General features: G+C 35.3%; 1 protein-coding gene across 13 annotated transcripts in view; it reads left to right on the top strand.

Moving 5' to 3' along the window:
- LOC136033164 (b(0,+)-type amino acid transporter 1-like) overlaps positions 1–13,657 on the top strand; it is a 164,311-nt gene that overhangs the window by 53,115 nt on the left and 97,539 nt on the right. For 8 of the 13 annotated variants that reach the window (XR_010618867.1, XM_065713834.1, XM_065713833.1 and 5 more), the window contains 3 exons: positions 4,735–4,836; positions 6,718–6,960; positions 9,131–9,460. Coding sequence is in view for 12 of the 13 variants with exons in the window: in XM_065713834.1 (XP_065569906.1) it covers positions 4,735–4,836; positions 6,718–6,960; positions 9,131–9,460 (675 nt within the window). In the remaining variant the exon portion in view is untranslated. The remainder of the gene's footprint in view (positions 1–4,734; positions 4,837–6,717; positions 6,961–9,130; positions 9,461–13,657) is intronic. The other 5 variants (XM_065713844.1, XM_065713838.1, XM_065713843.1 and 2 more) reach the window with 2 other exon arrangements.

Raw genomic sequence — 13,657 nt, forward strand, 5'->3', positions numbered from 1 at the left:
GCTCTTGGAACACACTTTGGGATTCCTTTTGAATTCCCAGTAGTATTTTGAATTACAGGCTAGGCACGAGAAAAACATTTGGAATCGATTGAGTTTCCCAGGGATGGGCTAACACGCTTCTAATGGATCTAAATCCAACAGAGATTTTCCATCAATCCCCAATTGTTACCACAGATTGCAGTGCTTGGAACACCCACTTGGGTACCAATACGGGGAGAAATTAACTAAAACGCCGTTAAATCCATCGAGTCGGATTATAAACCTTAACAACCAGAGTCAAGTACAAGAGAGGGAGAGGGGAAGGGGGTTGAATTTCTTCAGAGAATTTCCTAGAAGGGGAGGTGTGAGCGTTACCAAGAACCTGGTTCTTCACAGACATTTAAGCGAAAATACTGGGCTTAAGTTTATTTATTGTGCATTAAATAGTTCGTTGCTCGAACTATTCGAGCCACAAACTATCAAACTCGAAGTAAATCAATTTTCAAGCACGAGTCGAGGAGCGACTCGTCTTTTAATTAGTACCAACAAAAAATTACTCAATGTGGGTGGGTGAATTTCCCACATGGGGAATATTTTTTGTTTTAAAATTTAAAGTCACTTTTTATTTTCATTAAGTAAAAATCACTGTTTTTAATTTAATTTATATAAGAGTAATACTATGAAGATTGTATTGGGTAGCCTATTTTGGAGACAGTCGTAATTATTCATGAAATTGTTCTAGATTTGTGGCCTTAATGCTTTGTTGGCCTCAAGCGGCTTAGGATTGCGGTTGCATAAAAAAAAAAACACAGAAAACGAGTAAATTGTAGAGGAAAATTTAATAAAATACTTACTATTGTTTGACAGCCCCCCCCCCCTCCATATCTGTTATTTGTAAAAATGTGCAAGGATATTCCAAAGATATTTCTGGTAATTTTGCACGAAGAATCCTCCGGAGAGGGAGCCACCGAAACAATAAAATGTATTCCACTTTCAACACTCTTTACAAATATAATGGTCACTACCATGGCAGCTGCTTCCCACTTCCTCTGCCATCTCCTCCTGTTATGGGACTAGATTTAGTCGTAGACTCTATAAAAAGGTCACAATCTCTTGTGAAACTATAACCGAAACTCCTTACTTTATAATTTGAAAAGACTTCCGATCAATAATATTTTCAGGGTTCTTTCAGGTTTAATCCACATTTTTTTCGAGTTTCGTAGACAGCCTAAAGGGCATGCCTGGTCCTATTGTGGGGAGAAGGCTAGGGCTGGATTAGCACAGTTGTTTACTTACTTGCTTACTTTTGTTCTGGACGTCCTCATGGGTCACTCTGGGGCAATCTTATTCGTACGTCCATGGGTTAGTTCGCTATATCATGCTCCTTGTCAGTTTATTTTTGAAGACCTAGGAGGTCGCCATCAAATTTGTCTTGCCATTTCAGCCTAGATCTTCCATCTGGGCCGCTCCCATGGTCCCTTCCTTCAAAGGTAACTTTCGGCAGGCATGATTTTCCTATCAGTGCATTTGACCCTGTAGCCCGAATTGCTGTAGTTGCACCTTGTGGAGAATTGTAGCTTCCGACTTCAGGTGCCTTCGAAGGCCTTTGTTGGAGATTCTGTTTAGATACGTGACACCAGCTATACGGCGTGAAAATTTTGTCTTAAGGGTCAAAATACGGGACCCTGTAGCCCGAATTGCTGTAGTTGCACCTTGTGGAGAATTGTAGCTTCCGACTTCAGGTGCCTTCGAAGGCCTTTGTTGGAGATTCTGTTTAGATACGTGACACCAGCTATACGGCGTGAAAATTTTGTCTTAAGGGTCAAAATATGCGTCCGTCCCATACTTTTAGTGTCCAGATTTTGCAGAAGTACATAGTAACAGGGATGATTAGCGATTCGAAGCCTTGGAGCTTCAACTGCAATGATAGGTGTTTATTTTTAAAGAGGGAGAGAATCCTATTGAAGCTCGCACTTCCGAGGGCTAGTCTTTGTTTAAGGTCATCAGATCAGCTTTTGTCTGATAATAGTGGATTCTCTAGGTACACGAACTTGGCTACCAATTCGACTTCTTTGCTTCTTGAAACGACATGAACTGTCCCAGTCTTACGAGCTCTGCTGCACTGTCCCAGCCTTACGAGCTCTGCTGCACTGTCCCAGCCTTACGAGCTCTGCTGCACTGTCCCAGCCTTACGAGCTCTGCTGCACTTTCCCAGCCTTACGAGCTCTGCTGCACTGTCCCAGCCTTACGAGCTCTGCTCTCTGTTGGGGCATAATATTGTTTTTGTATTTTTTAAGTTGAATAAAGAAAAAGTTGAAGTTGAAGTTGGACGGGGAATTGGTTATTTTAGCGTCAATAAAAACAAAGAAAACTGAAAACAAACAACAAAGAGAAAATTATAAAAGGGTCAATGTCAAATAAGTGAAAATGTCAAAAACAATTAAAACTAAAAAATTGAAAGGTCAATGCCAAACCAGCAAAAACGAAGAAAAAGTCGTGAAATAAGAGCAGGAATAAAATATTTAAAACAAAACAATTTAGCCATGCGACCAAAAATAGAAAGCTCTAAATTTTCAAAATGAACATTAAAAATATAAGATGAAAAGGGAGATAAGGGAGGAGGGGAGATTCACTGATTGAATTTGTCAACTATGTAAGGGATAGAAATTTTTTCTATGCCTTTCATAGAAACATTTTATTGGGGTAAGGAGGGGAATTTTGTGGAAGCAGAACGCGGGAAATGGAGTCGAAGGGGCGAATATTGATTAGGGAAAAGAGTAGTTGTCCAAGGGTTGTGAAGGGCATTGTTAGTGAAACTCAAGGAAATTTTTGCTCTTCTTTCCTTAAGGGTAGCTGGGTCTTGGAAGAAGGGAAATATAAGGCACTTTACCCTCATTAAAGATAATTCTTGGCACCCTTTTTTAGACTGCCTCTATTCTGTCCGACAATTCAATGGAGATGCCTGGATGCCAAACAGGATAGGCGTACTTGAGGGTTGGGCGTACAAAGGATAGGAAAATCCTCAAACAATGCGATTTAGGATATTTAAATTTTCAAAGGCGTTTAAAGAAGGAAAATGCGGCATTTGCATGTTTTAAAATAAAACTACTATGGTAATCCCATTTTAAGTCGCTTGAGATGGTACCACCAAGTAATTTCATAGTGGTAACAGGCATTTCAGGGGGGATTGGGCAGGAGAAAGAAGGGAGAGTTTTAAGGAAATAAATAGATAAAATAGTTGACTTTAAGGGGTTGACTCTCTTATCATTAGTAACACCTTTGTCTGATATCGATTTCAAGATGTCCATTGGGCTACTTCTTAAGCTTTTGAAACATGTCTCTAAGACCGTCAGATCATCAACAAATTTCCATCTATCTGGGAAATCGACACCAAGGCTGTTTGCCATTACAAGAAATAAAATTGGGCCTAAGAGTGTTCCCTGGGGCACGCTATTAGAGATTGGGAGGGGATCAGAATATACATTCAGACATTTGACTACTTGTGTTCTATTCGAAAGGAAAAACGCAATTATTATAATTAAATAGGACTCAATTTGAAAGTCATTGAATAGTTTTTCCAACAATGTATTGTGGTTGATTAAATCAAAGGCTTTTTGCATGTCTGCTGGAATAACATTGAGCCAGGTATTCGGTTTTCAAGTGTGTTACATATTTTGTCCATAAGGTGAACAAGTTAGTGGTGGATAGTGGGAACAAGAAAGCGCAAGTTTCTGAATTGCCTGTAGTCAACATTTGGGATTTTCTTTACTTTCAACCATTCAGCTAAAAAGCTTTCATAGAAATTGGAAAAAACTGGAGTAACAGTAACAGGCCAGACACTACCAAAATCGTGCCTGTTACCTTTCTTTTTTACGGAAGTAAAAAAATCTAATTTCTAAAAATTTGGGAACGCAAGGAAATTTTTGATTGTGTGAGCCAGAAGGAAGTGGGAGGAGCTTGGATGAGGGAGGAGAGCCATCATTTTTTGGATGAAGACTGGGGTTCGTTTGGGTTCGTGGATAATTTACATCGCAGGGAACCACAATGGAATGGAGATAATCTGTTAAACGGCTTTTACCTGGTGATTGCCATGGTGGGAATGGTGATTCCTATCCGTCGAAGAGTCGTTGGTTTTCGGGAGAGAGGAAGGGTATAAGGCCACATTCTGTATTTGGGGAGGGAATACGGCTCTTGCATGAAAGCAGAGGTAGCAAAGAGATATTGTTTGACAAAGTAGGAGAAGGAGGGATGGGTACTGGCGTGTTTAAGACGCTAGATGTAAATATCGGAACGAGGAGGATATTTTGGTTCAGAGATTCGGGACGAGAGTTATTTAAAAGAGGAGAGAGAGTTGGTAATTGGGAAGGGTTTTTTCCAGTTTGGGCCTGTAGACAAGACTCGGTTTCTGCTGGCGTTTGAATTCATTGGCATAAGATAGTGTGTTAATGTTAACACCGTTAACGATTACTCCTACAAGGTTCTTGAGTGCGGACAGTATGGCGTGTAAAAAGACATTGAAAAGTTGTGGAGAAAGTATGCAACCTTGCAGCATGCCCAAGGTTTTTGTAAACTCTTCTGTTTGACCTTCTGGGGTCATAGGTCACGAGCTTGAAACTATGCAATTTAGCTGGAAACAAAGTATTAAGTTCCAGAGCCCGTCAAAATTTTAAAGAATAATTGCCAAAATAACCAAAAATAGCAAAACAACTATCTGACCATAGCTATTTTGAGCATTCAAACCTGTTTTTTTTTCAGGATCTGGAATTTTCGTGTCGCCCTCTGGGCTGCTATACAGAAGTGAGTCAGTGGCCACCTGTCTGATCATCTGGGGTGCTTGTGGTGCCCTCTCCATGCTAGGTACGTCAAAACCACCAAAGTATTTGGAATTTTGCCAGTTAAATTAGTCTCTTTAATTTTTTTGTTTATAATACTCTCAAGCGGCAGCCTTTCTAATTATTGGGGCTGCTGTGGTGCCCTCTCCGTGTCCCTTGAGATAAAACTACCCGTGAAGTTCACATTTTTCTTTCTAAATTAATTTGAACCTTCATAATGTAAAAAAAAAATTCTTGGATGTCAATAAAATCCTTATTAAAACTGTAAGAACTGTAGTGCAGGTTAATGAAACACAGAATTGGAGTACATTCAAAACTAATTATTGTACCCTGAAAGTTTCTGCTCTGATATTTGTCACCAAATTTCCTGCAAAAAATTTCCTACATAAGTTACATGATTTATTTGTTACAAATTTCATTCTATCGATGAAAATATAACTTAACGGTTTTTCAATAACATCTAAAAGTATTATTTTGCCGGGATATTTTTTTTTTTTTTGGTGTTTGTTGGGGTCACTTTATTGTGTTCTAAATTTGGGAGAAATTGAGAAACTTATTTGCATATATCAGGTTTTAATACGTCCAAAATTCAAGAAGCATGGTTTTCAGTCTTACATGAGAGATATTAAATCTTGAATAATGTCATAATCTGCTTTTTAAAGGCCCTGTAGTTGAAAGGCAGGTAAATAATCCTCTGTGGATTATAGGACTCTTCACAATCAGTGGGGAAAGGGCTTTGAGTTTTGCAATTTTCCCATTGTTTAAATATTTTTTGATATTGGGAAATATATGGAAGTTTTTTTTTTAAGGAGAGGACGAATTTTCTCGGGGGTAATCTCCATGGGTAGAATTTTCGATGGAGAGGAAACTTTCCAAAGGAAATTTTAAGTGGGAAGAATTTTCTGGAATTCGTAATGAATCGTTTTTATTTGTCTTGTTTTCCCTTCAGTTGCCTCAATTTTACTTGTGAAGAAAAATTACCAGGGGTATGTTCTGGAGGAAGTTTTCAACGGAGAGGGAATTGCGTGGGGAGACTTTTCCGGGGGCGGGGATTTTCTGTGGAAGAAGACTTTCGTGAAGGAATTTTCCATAGCAGGGGCTTCGCAAGTAGGATTTTAGGGAATTATTTTCCACAAAGAGGGAATTTTCAGCATGATTTAAAAAAGATCAGAAATTAAATAAAACAACAAGTTTCTTTCAAATGAAATTAAAGAAAATTTTTCAGGTAGAATTGACTAGGAAAGATTTTCTATTGGGATTTTCATCTAGGAGGGAATTGTTCAGTGGTTTTTTCCGGGGGTAATTTTAAACGGGAGGAATTTTCCACGGACTGGGCGGGACAGATCTCGGCATGATTTGAAAATGATCAGAAAGTCAATTAAAAAAAAATCAACTGAAAGTAAGCAGCAACCTTAAAGCTTAAAATTAACAGAAATTATTCCGTGTATCGGAAGGCTTCCCCCTTGTAAACCCCACGCTCTTTACAATAAAATTTGACTTTTTCTCAATTCCTTAAGAAGACTTCTGAAACACAGGAACCAATAACTAGAATAAGAAGCTTTTTCAAAGCACTGAAAACTGTATTTGACCACATTAGAAAAAAATAACATTCTTTTGTGCAAAAGAATTCTAAAACGAATTGTTTTCAGCTTTATCAGCAATGAAAAATACCATCGTATATAATGGCATTTAAAACTGAATATAAGTAATACAATCAGATATGTTTCTTCAATAGGATGTTCTGTTTTATATTCATGATTCTAATACTTTGAAAGTTTTGCAAAAACATTGGCCTTTCTAAAGGACTAGAGGCTCTCTAGGTAATGACAGAGGCTAACAATGCAAGACCTTTGTATCCTATAAACCTTATTATTATGATTACTACGATGCCCTTGACTTTCTTTAGGAGCCCTTTCCTACGCAGAACTGGGTACGATGATCACGCAATCAGGTGCTGAATATTCCTATTTTTTGGAAGCATTTGGCCCAATGCCAGCATTTTTGTTCTGCTGGGTGTCAACATTTCTGCTCAAACCATCTCAACTGGCGATTATTAGTCTCTCTTTTGCCAAGTATACAGTTGAGCCTTTTATCGTTGGCTGCGAACCACCGGATTTAGTTGTTAAGCTCGTCTGTGCTGCTACAATTGGTAATACTCTCTGTGCTTTAGTGCATGCCCTGCTACACTTGCTTTACCTTGCGTGTATGGAGTGACTTACCTTATGAATTACTTATCTTAGGACTTGCTTTACCATATATTGCAATATTGAATGACTAAAATGCTTAACCAAATGGTGTTCTCCCCTTTTTTTCTCGATTTTTATTTATTATCGGCACCAACAGACATGGGACGACACATGTCTAGTCATGACAATTACATAACTACAGTTAACAACTGTTATCCAGAGACAACAGAACTTCATAAGACACGGATTAGTCAACAACATTATATTAACTACGGTGGTGGTCACCCTCAAGAGGTTCTGGAATCGGTACGTTATGTCTCTGATCACCCTTAAACTTCGCAGGCAGGGTTATCACCCCGACATAGCTAATTTGAGTAAGCCACAGTAGTTTCAGTTTATCTGTATCAGCTCTACCAGAGCTTCTCACTTGAGAACTACAGTCCTATTACTTGAAGCCTGGCATTACTCATGTAGCTTTAGAACTAGGGAAAAAAGGTGTAGTACATTTAGTAGGCTCTACCCTGTAGAGCTTTTGGTCTATGCTTCTACTTTTTTGCTTGAAGCTATTTTACCCCTTTTCTCCTCTTTTGGAGTTTTATTTACTGTCAAATTTTTTTTAAAGTAAAGCACCTGTTGTTCTATTTATGCAAATTACAATTTTCTATTTATTACAATTTTCAAATTACAATTTTCTATTTATTACAATTTTCAAATTACAATTTTCTATTTATTACAATTTTCAAATTACAATTTTCTATTTATTACAATTTTCAAATTACAATTTTCTAATTATTCCAATTTTCAAATTACAATTTTCTATTTATTACAATTTTCAAATTACAATTTTCTATTTATTACAATTTTCAAATTACAATTTTCTATTTATTACAATTTTCAAATTACAATTTTCTATTTATTACAATTTTCAAATTACAATTTTCTATTTATTACAATTTTCAAATTACAATTTTCTAATTATTCCAATTTTCAAATTACAATTTTCTATTTATTAAAATTTTCAAATTACAATTTTACATTTTTCAAATTACAATTTTATATTTATTACAATTTTCAAATTACAATTTTCTAATTATTCCAATTTTCAAATTACAATTTTCTATTTATTACAATTTTCTATTTATTACAATTTTCTATTTATTACAATTGTCAAATTACAATTTTCTATTTATTACAATTTTCAAATTACAATTTTCTATTTATTACAATTTTCAAATTACAATTTTCTAATTATTCCAATTTTCAAATTACAATTTTCTATTTATTACAATTTTCAAATTACAATTTTCTATTTATTACGATTTTCAAATTACAATTTTCTATTTATTACAATTTTCAAATTACAATTTTCTATTTATTACAATTTTCAAATTACAATTTTCTATTTATTACAATTTTCAAATTACAATTTTCTATTTATTACAATTTTCAGGGCATTTTGATTTTAGCTCCTTAATTTCCCAAAATAGTTATTTTAACATTAAATAAGTTATAATCGTTATTATAACAGTGGGACTCATATTTTTTAGATGTCCTGTTTCTGTTTTTTCAATTAATTGCAAGGATACGCCTGTCCCTTGTTATCATAGTTATTACAGCAGTTTTTCCTTGTTGTCACAGTACAAACAACTTTATGGCATCGAATTTTCCTCTACTTTCATGTTCTGTGGTTGCACAAGTAACCAACACAGATTTTATTGGCAACCAAATTAAAATCTCTGTCTACCCTCACTTTGGGGAGTTATTTCTAATTATGCCTTTATTTTCTAAGTAAAGGCAATAAAGACTCAGAAACATGGTGGAGTTACATATCCTAAAAGAGGAGACAGGCCACATAAGCACTATAAGATCAGCTCTGTAATACACAAAGCCTCCATTTGGAATGGTCTCCCAAGGGATGTTATCTCTGAAAACGTATTTGTTAATCATTTGGAATGAGATTCTATAGATGGAATTCTAGGTAGAAAACCAAATTAAATAGTTAACTGATGACATATCAGAGCAGTAAAAAATTTTGTCAAAGCTGAAGTCCCTCTAAAACTACATTTATATGATAGGAAAACCTAATTTCTGGTATAGTTTATGCGCATGTTGCAATTTGCTTTATTTTTTTAGGAGCATTATGCTATTGTGAACTTGGAACGCTTGTACCAAAATCCGGTGCAGAATATATCTACCTATTAGAAGCCTTTAAACCCCGACCCAAAAAGGATAACTTAACCTTTGGTGGAAAGCTAAAAGACTTTTTTGGTCCTCTACCATCATTTCTTTTTGCATGGGTAACAGTACTTCTGCTTAAGCCCAGTTCGTATGCAATCCTCACCCTTAGTTTCAGTACTTATACGCTTAGCCCTATATTTACTTATGTTGGTGCATGCGCAGTGGATGAAGAGCACAAGTTTTTGGAAAGTATTGCTAGGAAATTACTTGCTGCTGCTTGTATAGGTGAGTTTATCGTGATTATTTTCCTTTGAATTCATTATAGTAGCCAGTATATGTAAATGATATTTGATGCAATAAATAATATACTAGAATCTGGTATTTGATATAAGGAATTTTTTTTCACACCTCTGGTTTAAATATGCTGCTAAAAAATTCCTTGGTGCTCGTATTGGTGAGTTTGTCACTATTATTTATGTTTATTTTACTAAATTGGCTAAGGTTAATAACTGCATTTATTGAAATAAGTAAAATGCCAGAATCTAGGATTTGGTGAAATAAATTATTCTCTAAACCTTTTTAAAGTTACAATAAGTAATTCTATGGTGTTCCTATTGGTGAATTTGTCACTATTATTTGTGTTTATTTTACTATAGTGGTTAAGGTTAATAGCTGTATTTATTGAAATAGATACCATGCCAGAATCTACATCTGGTGAAATAAATTACTCTCTAAACCTCTTTTTAAAGTTACATGCTTAAGAAATTCCTCGGTGCTCGTATTGGTGAGTTTGTCACTATTATTTATGTTTAGTTTACTATAGTGGCCAAGGTTAATAACTGTATTTATTGAAATAAATATTATGCCAGAATCTAGCATCGGATGAAATGACTTATTCTCTAAAGTTATTTTTTAAATTTATATTGCTAAGAAATTTCTTGCTGGTTCTCATAGTGTAGCAGTATTTAGTATCATGTATTTGACACAAAAAAAAACCTGCAGGGTCAAGGTCACAAAAAAGGAACATAATACAAATACAATTAAAATATTCATTTTAGACTTTTGGTCAGAATAATCAGAGAAAAAAACTTCTAAAACACTAATACAAACAAACAAGACATAACACCTTCACGATGGGTTAAACCTACACGAATAAACCGCGCAGATTCTAAGTACTAATAAAACACCTATTTCCATTTCCCACTCAAGGCAAATCCCCCTCATCCACTCAAAAAATTTCCTCTCTCAAATCTCTTAACCTTTCACACTTCTCCAGAAAATTAAGCACATTTTCCTCCCACTCTTCCCACATTAGGTAAAAATAAGGATCACTCTTCATCCTACCCCTTCCCAAAAATCTTCTTCTTCCTCTAAGTGGCATCATATTATCTCTTTAAGAAATTATCCACTTAATATCATATCGTCCCTAAATTGCCCAGCTCTATAATATACCTCATTTCCCTGTGTCTATTTTACCCTGGAATTCAAATCAAGAGAGTCAGATATTCTGATCTGGAACCCCACTTTTAAGTTTCCTGAACAAGTAAAATAGAATATACCTGCTTAGACACCTTTTCACCTGCTTACCCTTACCATGACCTCCCCCGTTTGATTCAGCCACCATTCCACACAAATCCAAAATGCCTTAATGCGCCCCATCGACGAACATCTTCCGTCTAATAGAGACTCCACCGATGCTTCCCTTACTAACCTATGGTTTTCCATACTTACCCCTCTTTCCCTACTTCACCATTTTTAGTAGCCCTCTACTTCTCGACAACGAAATCCCCTAATTGCCTTTACTAACTAAGCAATTAAACCTCTCACTTAAACATAGAATCCTTCTATAATACTTTAATTGTTATCACCCTTATCACATCCCCAAACTTCTGCTCTATACTCTACCTAGTCTTAGTCTCTATCACCTGCTTCTGTAACTTAATATCTCTAAGACTAACAGACCTAAAGGGACTATCTACAATCGTTCCTATTACCCTATTTGTTTCTTTTTCAACTAATTCTACATGCTAACCCTACTTACCATCCTTTATTAACCTATACCATAAGTAAATAAAAACCATCTGCAACAAGTAAATTTAGATACATCCTTAGGCAGCGTAAATACATGTTCAAGTCGACAAGATTCATTCTTCTAAAGACCACTTCCAAACAAAGAATTTTTTTATTGCCCCCGCCAATTCTTTACATAGGCAGTCCACATCAGATTTAATTTCCACGTTAGAACTCGCCAAATCGTTACTTTATTTTCAATATTAGCAGCAAGCCAATTAAATTCAACCAAGATTCCTTTCAAATCTACTGCTATCAAATTTAAACTACGTAATCTTTTATTTCCTCTTCCAAAGCCCTAATAAATATGAAGAATAAATCAAATCATCTCTCAGCATCACTTCTGAATGATAGGTCCAAATTATCTAATATAATTATTTTCCACTATATTTATCCAATGAGTTCAAATATAACTTTTGAGATATCCAAACCTCACTCATCATTAACGCTGACTGACAACTGAAAACATATTAGTGGGGTTTTCACTTTTTTTTATATTTATTTCATTATAGTAGCAAGCGTCTGTAATTTAACTTGTGTGCATAAAAATCATATCAAAAACTGTCATCTGCTGAAATGAAATTATTTTCTAAGCCTCTTGCTTGTACAGAAATCATTGCTAAAAAGTTAGTTACTGGTGCCTGTATTAGATAGTTGATAATATTTTTTTTTATCTCTATAGTAACTGATTCATGTAAGTCTTATTTGAAGAAATAAATCAAGTACCGGTAACAGGAATCTGACGAAATAAAACATTTTTATAAACCTCTTTTTTAAAATGTATTGCCAAATATTAATTGTTGCTGTTCATTTGATGAATTTATCATTAGTGTTTTTTTTTCAGTTCATTAAAGTAATTTGGGTCTTTAAGTATTTTTATAGTATTTTTAGTATTTGCTGAAAGAAACTTGATTTTGTCAACTGGTATCGAATAAATTATTTTTTGAGCCTCTTGTTTAGAAATTGTTGCTAAGAAATCACTTGCCACTGCTTGCACAGATGAGTTTGTAATAATTATTTCATTTTTTAAATTTGTATTAACAATTGAATTTTAGTGGTAAATGGTGAAGTAAGTAAGACACCAGCAAAGTCCAACACAGAAAAGAGGACAACAATAAATATTTATTGTTGAAACGGTGCCTATGCAAAACTCCAAAGGGGCACACAAATAGTGCCTATGTATAGGTTGTCTAAGATGAAAAAAGGTCGCTGGGCAAACAGCAATAGGTCAGATATCCAAGGCAAGATGTTGTATGTCGAGCTCTAATAATAATAATAAAATGATAGCGAAAAAAGGTAGTTAATAATAAAAACAATTTACAGAAATAAAAGCCAAATCGTCTTAACCATAATCTTGCCTCCAACTTCAATATACTAATATCTACTTCTTCAACACAATCTTATATTGCTCATTTTGTCAACACGAAATTGCATGCTGAAATTCTTTGCATGACTTCAGGGAAAAGTAAGTAAATGAAATAGTTTGAGGACTTGCCAAAAGACAGTTGCACTTGTTTACCAGCAAAAAGTTACAACCTGGCATGACCACTGGAATAAAAAGTTATCCAGAAGATCAGAGGTCACCATCTTTCTTTAAAAAAAAAGCTTTTTTCTCATTACAGTCAAAAAATTAAAATTTTCCATCATATTCCATTGAAGTTGTTGATGGTAAGATTATATCACATTGAACTTTATAGTCTCTACCGCCGGTACTGATCTTCATTTGATGGCTCTTCAGTCAGAAAGTACAATAAGGGTTTTGGGGCCAGCCATACTGTGCTTTCTTACACCCTCCTTGTCTATCTTCCCTAAATTTTTCCTGGTACCCGTTTAGAGCTGGGTCGACTCTGGCTGAGCTTACAGGGTCAAACCACCGATCCCCGTTCTAAACAAAATAACCAGCAGCACCAGGAATTGAACCTCTGTCCTCGCGGACAAAGAACTTCAAGTCTAGCGTGCCAACCACTCGGCTAAGATGACTGTCAATACCTGATGAGGAATATAGAGCCAAGAAAAATAGCTTCAGACATAAGACATTCTTCCCTGTCCCTTTTTCTTTGTTCTCTGTCCTGAGAAAGATATAGGTGAAATAATAATAATAATTTTTATTTTAGCCCACTCACACAAAAAGGAAAGTTGAGTAGTGAAAAAGAAGGAAAAATAAGAACAATTTAACACGTAAAAAGGAAAAAATACTAAAGAATAACTTCTTCACTTTTCGGACTCGTAGGCTAGGTGCAAAGGCAAAGAATCTTGCAATTGTTTAGACAGGCTTTTTTCAGCACTTTTTTCAGAACATGGTGCAATGTCAATCAGGTCTGGCACGTTTTGGGATCTCAAAACAAATGTATTACACTCCCAGACTTCAGATTGTGTAGTTAGCAGACCGGATTTTACATTGTCGGTCTTAAG

Source organism: Artemia franciscana, chromosome 11 (genome assembly GCF_032884065.1).
Source record: "Artemia franciscana chromosome 11, ASM3288406v1, whole genome shotgun sequence".
Taxonomy (NCBI): domain Eukaryota; kingdom Metazoa; phylum Arthropoda; class Branchiopoda; order Anostraca; family Artemiidae; genus Artemia; species Artemia franciscana.